Source organism: Lepisosteus oculatus, chromosome 4, assembly GCF_040954835.1.
Source record: "Lepisosteus oculatus isolate fLepOcu1 chromosome 4, fLepOcu1.hap2, whole genome shotgun sequence".
Taxonomy (NCBI): domain Eukaryota; kingdom Metazoa; phylum Chordata; class Actinopteri; order Semionotiformes; family Lepisosteidae; genus Lepisosteus; species Lepisosteus oculatus.
The window spans coordinates 10,615,031-10,628,431 of NC_090699.1; the positions used below are offsets into that span (position 1 = coordinate 10,615,031).

The 13,401-nt window shown below is 45.6% G+C and overlaps 1 protein-coding gene across 1 annotated transcript; it reads left to right on the forward strand.

Annotated features, from left to right (window-relative positions):
- The first annotated feature begins 4,203 nt into the window (after nt 1-4,203).
- Nucleotides 4,204-6,006, forward strand: LOC138238211 (G-protein coupled receptor 4-like). Its single transcript, XM_069188262.1, has 3 exons — nt 4,204-5,102; nt 5,461-5,732; nt 5,972-6,006. The coding sequence occupies exons 1-3, from the start codon at nt 4,204-4,206 to the stop codon at nt 6,004-6,006; spliced, it is 1,206 nt and encodes a 401-aa protein (XP_069044363.1).
- Nucleotides 6,007-13,401: the final 7,395 nt, after the last annotated feature.

Genomic DNA, 13,401 nt, shown 5'->3' on the forward strand with positions numbered 1-13,401 from the left:
CGACCCAGAGTCGTGTGACCAGCGAGTGACGTCACGGGAGGGTGTCCCGTTACCCTGTTTATAAAATTAAAACAACAACAACGTCTTTAATCGATCTTAATCAATATCCGTGTGAAAACAATTTGAATCTCTATCGCCCTCTGCAGGCTATTATAGTAAACTACTGCATTGATTCAGTCAGTACACAATCCTGAACCGTGAGATTCCAACTGGTATAAGTAATAACTTTAATTTGTAAAACACCTTTCCAACCCCAAGGACGCTGTACATAATGTTAAAGAAAAAGACAAAAAAAGTAAAAGAAAAAATAAACAGGAGCATACATATTTATACTGATAGGATTTTGGGCAATCGGACTAAAACAATACTAATATTTTCATCGTTCTGCATGACCTGTTAGGTAATCAAGTACCTCAGAAGCATTTTAGAGTGCAATAATGCCAGTTTAGGATTTTAGACTCTTCTATGTCTCTTCAAAGCTACTGCAAATGGTAGCACAAGTGAATATCAGTGCGATCACAGGTCCTGCATCTTAAAAAGCTCTCTTGACTGCACTCCATTGACAAGGATAGGAGAGACACCTCAGTCCCCATTGACAAGGACTGGACACACACACCTCAGTTCCCATTGACAAGGACAGGACACATAGCTCAGTCTCCATTGAAAAGGACAGGACACACAGTTCAGTCTCCATTGACATGGACAGGACACACAGCTCAGTCTCCATTGACAAGGACAGGACACACAGCTCAGTCTCCATTGACAAGGACAGGACACACATTTCAGTCTCCATTGACAAGGACAGGACACGCAGCTCAGTCTCCATTGACAAGGAGAGGACACGCAGCTCAGTCTCCATTGAAAAGGACAGGACACACAGTTCAGTCTCCATTGACAAGGGCAGGACACAGAAGACCCTGCATATAAAAATCCTGAAGACAATCCATGCTTTTGATTGTTCCTTTCAAATCGCTCGAGTCTTTCCCAGCCTTTCCCTAAAAAGGGAGAAACTCTGAGCAATGTGTCCCCGAGCTCCTCTCCAGATCGCTGGTGTGACATTTTCCTTGGCAGGCCAGACAGCCCCACACAGTCCGCTCGTGAGAACCCTGTCTTTGGGGGGTACGCAGGGGGCTGAGTCCGCAGCAAGCTGTGGTCTGTCCATTCCCCGCCCGCCTTGCAGAGATTCTCGCAGCTCAGCTGCGGCTCCACTCTCTTTGCCCGGGAAAGCTCGAACCCACATGTCCCTTTCCTATGGGCAGCTACAGCCTGAATCAGGACACGAGACGCCTCCTTCTCTCGGGAAAGAGAGGCTGTTTATCTTTTCCTCACTAGTCTCAGACGGTGCTTCGGAGAATGAGCTGGGGGCTCGTCTGCAGTTAGAGCAAGCAGGCTGGAACTGTGCGCTGAAGGAAAAGGGATTTGGACGTTGAGCGGACAATTCTGCGCTTTTGGAGACTCGTTGCTGCTACAGCTGCAGGTAAAGACATCCTGTATCCCTGACTACCTGCTTGATTGATCATGATTCTCATTAAAATTACCTTTTTCACTCTTCTAATTGTTCCTTCTGCAGCATTACTGCTGCTCCTACTATTGGACTGGGGGCATGGAGCGAGGAACAGCCCCCTCACGCCTCCAGGACCCCGGGTTTGAGATCTCGGTGTCTGTTCAGTCAGAGATTGCATGTTCTCCGAGTGTTGTTGTAGCTCTGGTCCCCAGGGGGCGCTGTCCAACAGTTGTTCAAGGTCTCTCTAGTCTATTAAGCAATGAAGTGTTCCCGGGTGGAAGAAGATCAAGAAACCTTCTGACCTTCCAGGAGCAGATTATTTCCTTGTGCTTCTGGTTCCTCCCTCTTCCCAAATAGAAGAGGCACAGTTTGGGATGAAATGGGTGTCACGCCTGAACGGAAGCAGCGCAGTTGTGTGCTCTGAGCCAAACCTGATCTGGGATTGACTCTGGCAGCTCAGTGAGGACAAACAGCTCTCTCTAATGCAGGGCAGGGAAAATGTCCCCCAGTCTCTAGAGACCTGCTGCCTTCTGCGACCTGCTGCCTGAAATCTACAGCAAAGCCAGCTAACGTACAATTATGTCTTGCAATTCCATGAGCACAGTGTACAAATTGCAGTTAATTCCTTCTGAAGATATGGGCATGAGCATGACAATAAATCCAGAAGAACTCTGAGGCATTGAAAGTGTCAATTTAAGACAGCAAGAGAGCAGTCTCTGGCTTTGAACCTGGGAAGCCCCAGTTCAGCTATTCTCATAGGGTCCCCGAAACCACCTGTCATTTAAAGAGAAGGAGCACTTGTTCAAGCAAGTGCTCTATTGAGACAGTGGTAATTCAGTGAGGGGAACGCTGGTTCTGGAGGTGGAGGAAGGTGTGATTCTTGCTCCCATTGATATCCACATGTCTTAATTCTGTGGTTCTCAAACTATGGTATGCGTACCACTTGTGGTACTCTGAGTACCCCCAGGTGGTACACCACGAAATTTGTTGTGTGCACTGAAAAATTGGGACAGGTTTTCATAAAATTCTGTTTTAATAAAATTAGTTTGTGTCAAATACGCAGCCTACATACTACGATACAGCGCGTGCTAATACTTGAGTGCACACAAGAGCTACAATGTAATTCTATACCACTCTATAGGAATGCGTGCCACGAACGAAAGGGGCCAATTGTATTTAAAAAGATATCTCCAGCAAATAGGGAGGTAGGAGTATGTGTGGGATTTTGGAACACCACCAATCTTGTGAGCACAGGAAAGTGTGATAGATAACAGAAAAATATTTAATATTTTTATGTTCTAGGTTAATTTGAGAAAAATACACAGAGCATCTCTATTTCGCTCCCATGCGCATGAAATAAAAACTTCTTTTAACTTCTGAGACAAACTCCTGAAACGGAAACGGGGAAAAATGCAAGCTTGTGGATTGCTAAAGCAGGTAAGCCCCACACTATTGGTGAAGAACTTTGTTTACCGTTGGCAAAAGAGCCGACACGCATCATGTGTGGAGAAAAAGCTGCTAAACAGCTCGACCTGCTGCTCCCTCTGAAAGACACAGTCACTCAGAGAATTTTTGATATGGCGGATGATATCAAAAGTGTGCTGATAGAGCGCGTTAAGATGAGCAGATGTTTTTCAGTGCAATTAGATGAGTCTGTAGTCAATTTGGCCAATTTGCTCGTTTACGTTAGATACGAGTTTGAGGGTACGTCCCGTGAGGACTTTCTGTTCTGTAAACCGCTACCAACAGGAACTACAGGACAGCACGTATTTCAGCTTCTGAATGAATTTATCATAGAGAATGGCATCGGCTGGATAAAATGCATCGGAGTTTGTACAGACGGTGCTAGAGCAATGACAAGCCGACACAGCGGTGTAGTTGCATGAATTCGAGAGGTTGCTCCAGAAATTAATGGACGCATTCCAACATCCACCGTGATACCTTTGCCATCAAGAAGATGCCTGACGATTTAAAATCTGTTAGACTCTGCTGTGAAATGTATCAAGACTCGACCAATGAATTCACATCTGCTTTGCTCGACTAAACAGGCTCACCCCTCTCACTGAAATGGTGCATTATTATTGTTTATTTTGAATTGTTGTTGTTCCTGTTGTCATTCTGTAAAGCACTTTAAGAAGACACCTTTAAAGGTGCTATATAAAATAAACTTTATTATAATATTTATTATATGTGTGTGTGCGCACACGTGCGCTCATGTTGGTCATTGAGATTTTCTTGGGTTCCTATGAGAAGATGATTTGAAGGTGGTACTTAGATGCTTTGGTTTGATCTGCGTGGTACTTGGTCCAAAAAGTTTAAGAACCGCTGTCTTGATTGAACACTCCACCTGTGTAAGTGATCACAGGTTAACTGTTCCAGGCCTTTGGGAAGTGATGACTTACTGTATTAGTATTGAATGTGTCTCTCTCCTCTTGCAGGTTTCAAGGTCTTGGTGAAAATTGGTTTCGTGGCAATAGAAGGTGAATCTCACCTTCTGAGAAGGGGAATGACCAGAGAGGAGTAGGAAGAAGCACTGCACTGCTGGACAGGCCAGGATCCTCACTGACAAGGACAGGACACACACCTCAGTCCCCATTGACAAGGATAGGAAACACAGTTCTGTCTCCATTGCCAAGGACAGGACACACAGCTTAGACTCCATTGTCAAGGACAGGACACTTCAACACCCAACTCTTAAAATGGACAGCATGAACTTCTCCAACACCACCGAAGGAAACTCTACATATGACAATGATTTCTTAGAAATAAAGACCTTCCATCTGGTGATCTACAGCTGCTTTTTTGTTGTCGGACTGCCCATCAATTTCCTGGCTCTTTATGGACTGTTCCGCCTGATCAAGACCGACTTCCCCCTCCCCGTCTATGTCATCAACCTGCTCCTGTCGGATGTGACCCGGATTGCCATCCTGCCCCTGTTCATCGACTCCACCAGCAACGACTATGAGTGCCCCGGTCATTGCACTGCGGGCATCATGACATACACCGTCTGCGTGGTGGCAGGAGTGGGATTCCTGCTGTGCATCTCCCTCGAGAGGTACGTAGCCCTGGCCCATCCTCTCTGGTACCGGTATCACCGGAGTCCCAAGTCCGCGGTCCTCATTTCCCTGAGCGTCTGGGTTCTCGGCATAGCCTTCATGGTGGGGGAACTTTTCGATTCTTCCATTGCCTACTGGCTGTTTTTGGTCGTTATCTTTCCTCTGCCGCTGCTGGTCCTCATTCTGTCCTGTGCTGGGATCCGCAGAGCCGTGGGGAGAGCCGTCTCTGTCCCAGAGGAGGAGAAGAAAAGGATTCGGCGCTTGATGATCCTCCTCCTGGGAATATTCACCGGGATGTATGGGCCGATTTTCTTTTGCTACTCCTATTTCTCTGCAGCTGCAGGCGAGGACGCCGCTTACTCCAATGTGCTGGAAGTCTGTCTGCTTACAGCCTTGGCCATCATGAACCTGAGCCCTCTGGTCGATCCGATTCTCTACATTTTCCTCCGGAGGGACGTCAGAGACGCGCTGGGCTGCCTGTCCCTCTGTCTGAGACCGGCCGACTGCCGGCGGCCACCGCCCGCCCGTCAAGGAGGAGGAGCGTGGGTCTCAGCTCACACTGTCACGATTGCAAACCCCTCCTCTTAAGGGCGCTCCGGCCCTTCCTCGTTAGCCTCATTCCCCGCACCTGTTCCTTGTTTCTACCCCGTTTCAGTTCGCCTTTAAAAGCCAGGCGCTCACTTCACTTGTGGCTCTCCATCTGATCTCCGCATTGTGCGAGCCCGGGACCTGGTTGCGCCTGGCTCTGTTATGTTTTTAGCTTCCTGCGCCTGTTCCTGTTCCCCCCGCTGGTCCCGACCCAGCACCTGTTTTTAATCTCCGGTTTTTGGATGGATTACTTGGCCATGGACCTTTGCTTTCGTTTTGGATTCTCCCTTTGGATTTCTTTTGGATTGTCAGCCTCGGCCACACCTCCCCGGATCACCAGCACTGCATCAGCCTCGGCCACACCTCCCCGGATCACCAGCACTGCATCGGCCTAGGCCACACCTCCCCGGATCACCAGCACTGCATCAGCCTCGGCCACACCTCCCTGGATCACCAGCACTGCATCAGCCTCAGCCACACCTCCCCGGATCACCAGCACTGCATCTGCCTAGGCCACACCTCCCCGGATCACCAGCACTGCATCGGCCTCGGCCACACCTCCCCGGATCACCAGCACTGCATCGGCCTCGGCCACACCTCCCTGGATCACCAGCACTGCATCGGCCTCGGCCACACCTCCCTGGATCACCAGCACTGCATGTGTGTGTGTGTGTTTGACAGCAAGAGTGTCAGTGTGTGAGACAGCGAGTGTCAGTGAGTGTGTGCGAGACAGTGAGTGTGAGGCAGTCCGTCAGTATGTGCGAGTGTGCCAGTGTATGATAGTGAGAGTTCCAGTGACTGAGTGTGTGTGTGAATGTGTCAGTGTGCGACAGCAAGAGTGTCAGTGCGAGCGAGTGAGAGTGTCAGTGTATCAATGTTAGTGTGAGTGTGTGCAAAAGCAAGAGTGTAAGTGTGTGAGACAGCGGGAGTGTGTGTGAGTATGAGAGTGACAGTGTGAGTGTATCAGGGAGTGTGTGTAATCGAGTCTGTCAGTGTTTGCAAATGTGTCAGTATGTGCGCGTGGGTCAGTGTGTGTGAGTGTGTGTGAGTAAGTGCCCCTCGAACCCTTGACGTCCACACCTGCGCTACGTCACAGACGTGCGGCCTCGGAGGAAGAGCTTAGGGCGCAGTGTGAGAATTGGGACAAGGCCCCAGACTCGAAGTTTCCACATAAAATTAAAACAACAACAACGTCCTCACGCCTTATCAATATCAACCAATTTGAATCTCTATCGTCCTCTGCAGGCTATTATAGTAAACTACTGCATTGATTCAGTCAGTACACAATCCTGCACCGTGAGATTACAACTGGTATAAGTAATATCTTTAATTTGTAAAACACCTTTCCAACCCCAAGGACGCTGTACATAATGTTAAGGAAAAAGACAAAAAAAGTCAAAGAAAAAATAAACAAGAGCGTACATGTTTATACTGTTAGGATGTTGGGCAATCAGACTTAAACAATAGTACTGATATTTTCATCATTCTGGATGACCTGTGAGGTAATCAAGTACCTCAGAAGTACTTTGTGCAATAATGCAATAATGCAATTTTAGGATTTTTTTAGACTCTTCTGTGTCTCTTCAAAGCTACTGCAAATGGTAGCACAAGTGAATATCAGTGCGAACACAGGTCCTGCATCTTAAAAAGCTCTCTTGACTGAACTCCATTGACAAGGATAGGAGACACCTCATCCTCCCATTGACAAGGAAAGGACACACAGCTCAATCTCCATTGACAAGGACAGGACACACACCTCAGTCCCCATTGACAAGGACAGCTCAGTCTCCATTGACAAGGACAGGACACACAGCTCAGTCTCCATTGACAAGGACAGGACACACAGCTCAGTTTTCATTGACAAGGACAGGACACACAAGACCCTGCATATAAAAATCCTGAAGACAATCCATGCTTTCTGATTGTTCCTTTCAAATCGCTCGAGTCTTTCCCAGCCTTTCCCTAAAAAGGGAGAAACTCTGAGCAATGTGTCCCTGAGCTCCTCTCCAGATCGCTGGTGTGACATTTTCCTTGGCAGGCCAGACAGCCCCACACAGCTCGCTCGTGAGAACCCTGTCTTTGGGGGGCACGCAGGGGGCTGAGTCCACCGCAAGCTGTGGTCTGTCCTCTCCCCGCCCGCCTTGCAGAGATTCTCGCGGCTCAGCTGCGGCTCCACTCTCTTTGCCCGGGAAAGCTCGAACCCACGTGTCCCTTTCCTGTGGGCAGCTACAGCCTGAATCAGGACACGAGACACCTCCTTCTCTCGGGAAAGACAGACTTTTTATCTTTTCCTCACTATGCTCGTCTGCAGTTAGAGCAAGCAGGCTGGAGCTGTGCGCCACAGGAAAAGGGATTTGGACATTCAGCAGACATTTCTGCACCTTCGGAGACACATTGCTGCTACAGCTGCAGGTAAGGACATCCTGTATCCCTGACTGCTTGATTGATTGATCATGATTCTCATTAAAATGACCTTTTTCGCTCTCCTTATTGTTCCTTCTGCAGCATTACTCCTACTTCTACTATTGCTGCTCCTTCTCACAGGAGCAACAGGAACAGGAGTGGGAGCATGGAGCGAGGAACAGACCCCTCACGCCTCCAGGACCCCGGGTTTGAGATCTCGGTGTCTGCTCAGTCGGAGATTGCATGTTGTTGTAGCTCTGGTCCCCAGGGGGCGCTGTCCAACAGTTGTTCAAGGTCTCTCTAGTCTATTAAGCAATGAAGTGTTCCCGGGGGGAAGAAGATCGAGAAACCTTCTGAGCTTCCAGGAGCAGATTCTTTCCTTGTGTTTCTGGTTCCTCCCTCTTCCCAAACAGAAGAGGCACAGTTTGGGATGAAATGGATGTCACAGCTGAACGGAGGCCGTGCAGCTGTGTGCTCTGAGACAAACCTGATCTGGGATTGACTCCGGCAGCTCAGTGAGGACAAACAGCTCTCTCTAATGCAGGGCAAGGAAAATGTCCCCCAGTCTCTAGAGACCTGCTGCCTTCTGCGACCTGCTGCCTGAAATCTACTGAAGACAGCAGATCTCGGAGATCCAGGGAGACTTTCAATGGCTGCAGCTGGTTGTCTCAGGAGGGGAAATGACTGATGAGCCCACAGGCCTATAAAACAATCTCATCAGAAGATGAGACGCCAAAGGGACTAAGAGATCTTTGAACAGACAGATAGCCGACTTGACCAGACAGATTTTACCCCGCATAGTGCTCAAAGTAATGAGCAAACTCACTCCTTGCTCTCCTGTCAGGGGTATCTAATATGACTAGGGGGGTAAAATAGAACCAGGTAACAGCGGCAAAGCCAGCTAACGTACAGTTATGTCTTACAATTCCATGAGCACAGTGTACAAACTGCAGTTAATTCCTTCTAAAGATATGTGCATGAGCATGACAATAAATCCAGAAGAACTCTGAAGCATTGAAAGTCTCAATCTAAGACAGCAAGAGAGCAGTCTCTGGCTCTGAACCTGGGAAGCCCCAGTCCAGCTATTCTCATAGGGTCCCCGAAACCACCTGTCATTTAAAGAGAAGGAGCACTTGTTCAAGCAAGTGCTCTATTGAGACAGTGGTAATTCAGTGAGGGGAACGCTGGTTCTGGAGGTGAAGGATGGTGTGAATCTTGCTCCCGGGATATCCTCATGCATTAATTCCATGGTTCTCAAACTATGGTACGCATACCACTTGTGGTACTCTGAGCGCCCCCAGGTGGTACACCACGAAATTTGTTGTGTTCACTGAAAAACTGGGACAGGTTTTCATAAAATTCTGTTTTAATAAAATTAGTTTGTGTCAAATACGCAGCCTACATACTACGATACAGTACGCGCTAATATTTGAGTGCACACAAGAGCTACTATGTAAATCTATACCATTGTATAGGAATGCGTGCCACGAACGAAAGGGGCCAATTGTATTTAAAAAGATATCTCCAGCAAATAGGGAAGTAGGAGAATGTGCGGGATTTTGGAACACCACCAATCTTGTGAGTGCAGGAAAGCATGATAGGTAACAGAAAAATATTTAAGGACTGTTCTAGGTTAATTTGAGAAAAATACACAGAACATCTCTGTTTTGCTCCCATGCGCATGAAATAAAAACTTCTTTTAACTTCTGAGACAAACTCCTGAAACAGAAACGGGGAAAAATGCAAGCTTGCGGATTGCTAAAGCAGGTAGGCCCCACACTATTGGTGAAGAACTTTGTTTACCGTTGGCAAAAGAGCCGACACGCATCATGTGTGGAGAAAAAGCTGCGAAACAGCCCGACCTGCTGCTCCCTCTGAAAGACACAGTGGCTCAGAGAATTATTGATTTGAGGGTACGTCCCTTGAGGATTTTCAGTTCTGTAAGCCGCTACCAACAGGAACCTCTGAGAGAGCACATATTTCAGCTTCTGGATGAATTTATCGTAAAGAATGGCATCGGCTGGATAAAATGCGTCGGAGTTTCTATAGAGGGTGCTAGAGCAATGACAAGCAGATACAGCGTGTAGTTGCTCAAATTAGAGAGGTTGCTCCAGAAATGAAGTGGACGCCCTACAGCATCCACAGCGAGACCTTTGCCGTCAAGAAGATGCCTGATGAATCTGTTGTGAATTGTATCAGGGCTCGACCAATGAATCCACATCTTCTTTGCTTGACAAAACAGGCTCACCCCTCTCACTGAAATGGTGCTTTTTTATTGTTTATTTTGAATTGTTGTTGTTCCTGTTTTCATTCTGTAAAGCGCATTAAGAAACCATCTTTAAAGGTGCTATATCAACTAAAGTTTATTAAAATATTTATTATATGTGTATATGAGTGTGTGTGCACGCGCGCTCATGTTGGTCATTGAGATTTTCTGGGGCTCCTATGAGAAGATGATTTCTAGGTGGTACTTGGATGCTTTGGTTTGAACAGGGTGGTACTTGGTCCAAAAAGTTTGAGAAGCACTGTCTTGATTGAACACTCCACCTGTGTAAGTGATCACAGGTTAACTCTTCAAGACCTTTGGGAAGTGTTGACTTATTAGTATTGAATGTGTCTCTCTCCTCTTGCAGGTTTCAAGGTCTTGGTGTGAATTGGTTCCATAGGAAAAGATGGTGAATCTCACCTTCTGAGAAGGGGAATGACCAGAGAGCAGTAGGAAGAAGCACTGCACTGCTGGACAGGCCAGGATCCTCACTGACAAGGACAGGACACACAGCTCACTCTCCATTGACAAGGACAGGACACACAGCTCACTCTCCATTGACAAGGACAGGACACACACCTCAGTCCCTGAAAATGACTGAAAATGATGCCGATATATGAAGAATATCGTCACACAAATTTCACTGCTTGCGCATTTACCCTCTGTCTGGGAAACAGCAGGCTGGCTGTTAGGAGTTGGACCCCAAGGCTACTCCTGAGTCACAGTTGCAAATATCGGGGTCTACCGTTTTCTCTCCTCTACTCTTTTGTTTTATAACAGTCCCTCATTTCTAGCCAGTCTTTTCTAAATCCCATGTCACGAATCCTTATCGAGTGGTAATTATTAGCATCCCGATAAAAAATTAGATGTGTACTCTGTACTAATTAGATTAAAGATTAAAAATAGAGCATCTTCATTAGAACGAGAAAAGAGCATTCCTTGCTTTGAGCTAGAAGACAATATCTGGAGTCTGGCAGAACGTCAAATGCGATGCACTTCTTGATCAAGGAAGATGAAGAAACAGACAGCAGGAGATGAAAAACTACCACAAGTTTGAAATGCCATATGAACCACGTCACCCACAGGTTTTCATTGTCATCTTACTCTGCACCATTCATCCACCACACCATGTCCTAAGCACTTGCTCCTCTCGAGTGACCAGAACTTGAACACTTTATACTGGAACCTGTGGGAGGTTTACACATCAAGTCAAGATGCACAAGACAAGATAAGACATCCCGTTTTTACATTGTACCTCATCAATCCGTTAAACGGAAAACTAAGCAAGAATAAACTGTATTTTACACTTTGCATGTTAGGAACCTACTTTTTTTTTAAGCCTTGGCTGGAGATTCATGTTTCAGAAATAAGCTACTCTTTTAAGATGTGCAAGTTAGTCGTACACGCTATGTGGGCTGCATTTCAGCTTCGTAATGGCCCTCGCAGGAATAAGACGGAAATAAAACTTTCTTTTGCACATGTTTTGTTTTGCACACGTTAACGGGGGTCTGTTAAATGCATTTTGTGTACTGTACATTTCATAGCATCTATTAGTCATCAGAAAAGAATCTTCGTTGATTGCATGTAGTTTGTTTATGTAGCTGGTTGTTTAAGTCACTGAGAAAATAGTATCTGTCATAGTGCCAACATCTTACAGCTTCTGCAGGCATTCCGTCTTGTTTCTTCAGAAGAAGGTGTTTAGAGTAAAAACGCTGTGACAGACACTGTGACAGCATGATACTAGCATGGTGTCATTAGCGCTTAGACTACTCTTACACTATGGTAGTTTTTCGACCAAACTAATATGGCGTTAAAACGGATAATTATTAATATTATACTAGTGAGTGGAAGAATATATTGCTTCTCTCTCCTGTCCAGTTTGAGTATTTTTTAAGTAACTCATGCAGTAATGTCCCTATAGTTATTATGACCTAAGCATTGCTCAGGGACCTCTACTGAAAAAAATTATATCAATGCTTTGAAAAAAGAGCTTTGACAAACTTTATATAAAAGTACAGAATTATTATTCACAGTGCCAAAACTGATTTTCTTATTAGGAAAGTTGCATACGGTGTCTCCATATAAGATTATTTTGTATATACCCTTTATTGTACCATTATATCTTGTATTTTGATATTTGACCTCGCTGGGGATCAATACACTTTAAACTGTGCAACAGAGACTCAAACTTTTAAATAGAATCTTATCATATGTGTGAAATATTTGCTTAGAGTGACAGATGCGGCCACTAATCTGTTCTATGCAGATGTTTTCTGTTTAAGATGGAAAGTTAAAGGTTGCCACACAATTACAGGCCTATCCAATTAGAACAGTCTTAAATGGAGATTAAACAGGACTCATCCAGCTGTGAATTGAGAGAACCCAGAGTATCCGGCTGCAACAACATGGCTGGGCAGCTTGTTCCACACCCCCACCACCCTTTGTGTAAGGAGGTGCCTCCTGCTCTCAGTTTTATGCACTTCCATGTGGTTCACACTGGTGCCCTCAGGTCTGTGTTGCACTGCTCATTCAGACATTTATAGCTCAAGGTCTAGTTAACTGTGCTTGTTTACTTGTATATTGAATATAGTCCTGTGTCTCATTTTCCTTCCTCAAGCCTGTGTGAGTTAATCTGCTGCTTTCCTGATATTAATTAGTCCTTAATTAATTAATTATGCACCTGTATCTGTGATGGTCTTGAGCAAATGGAATGTTGTTGTTTTTTCCTAAGTACTAAATAAAGCAGAATGATAAATCACAACCAGAAAAAAAGCCTTTTATTTCATTTAGCTTCAATTATACAATATATATAGCAGACCAGTAATACAGAGTATTATGATATTTGTGAACATAATATTGATTTTCAGAGGCTTAACTGATTCTGATTCACCTAAATCTTTTAAAGACTAGAGGGAGGGTTTGAATGTTTGATAAAAAAGAAAAACTTATTAGGAATCAATAAAGTAACCTCACTCGTGTGTCTGTAACAAAATACTGTTAAACGCTGTTTCTAGCTTAATATGGAGTTTAAGAAAGCAGATGTGATCAGACTGATCTACAGCATTATTAGTTAACCACATATGGAGATAAATCTTCTCCCTAAAAAGACAAAAGAAACACAAATATTTTTCAGAGTGTCTTTGGCAGTGACTGAATTGAGAGGGTCTTTTGTATAAACCACTCTCCCCCTTAATATTTTCACTTTCTCTCAGTGCAGTGTTAATGTACTGGAGTGTCCAGTCAGTGTGTCTGTATGAACCCCTCTCTCTCAGTGCAGCGTTAATGAACTGGAGTGTCCAGTCAGTCAGTGTGTCTGTATGAACCCCTCTCTCTCAGTGCAGTGTTAATGTACTGGAGTGTCCAGTCAGTCAGTGTGTCTGTATGAACCCCTCTCTCTCAGTGCAGTGTTAATGTACTGGAGTGTCCAGTCAGTCAGTGTGTCTGTATGAACCCCTCTCTCTCAGTGCAGTGTTAATGTACTGGAGTGTCCAGTCAGTCAGTGTGTCTGTATGAACCCTTCTCCCCTCTCTCAGGCCTTTCCCATCGAGGCGCCTTGTGCCGAAAGTATTGTATCTCTTAGAGAT

Excerpts from the sequence above, each read along its gene's own strand:
- LOC138238211 (XM_069188262.1), top strand. The coding sequence starts at position 4,204 with ATGGACAGCATGAACTTCTCCAACACCACCGAAGGAAACTCTACATAT. Across the intron at positions 5,103-5,460 it reads GCCCGTCAAGGAGGAGGAGC|CCTCGGCCACACCTCCCCGG; the intron begins GTGGGTCTCAGC and ends TTGGATTGTCAG. Across the intron at positions 5,733-5,971 it reads GGATCACCAGCACTGCATCG|TGTGCGACAGCAAGAGTGTC; the intron begins GCCTCGGCCACA and ends TGAATGTGTCAG.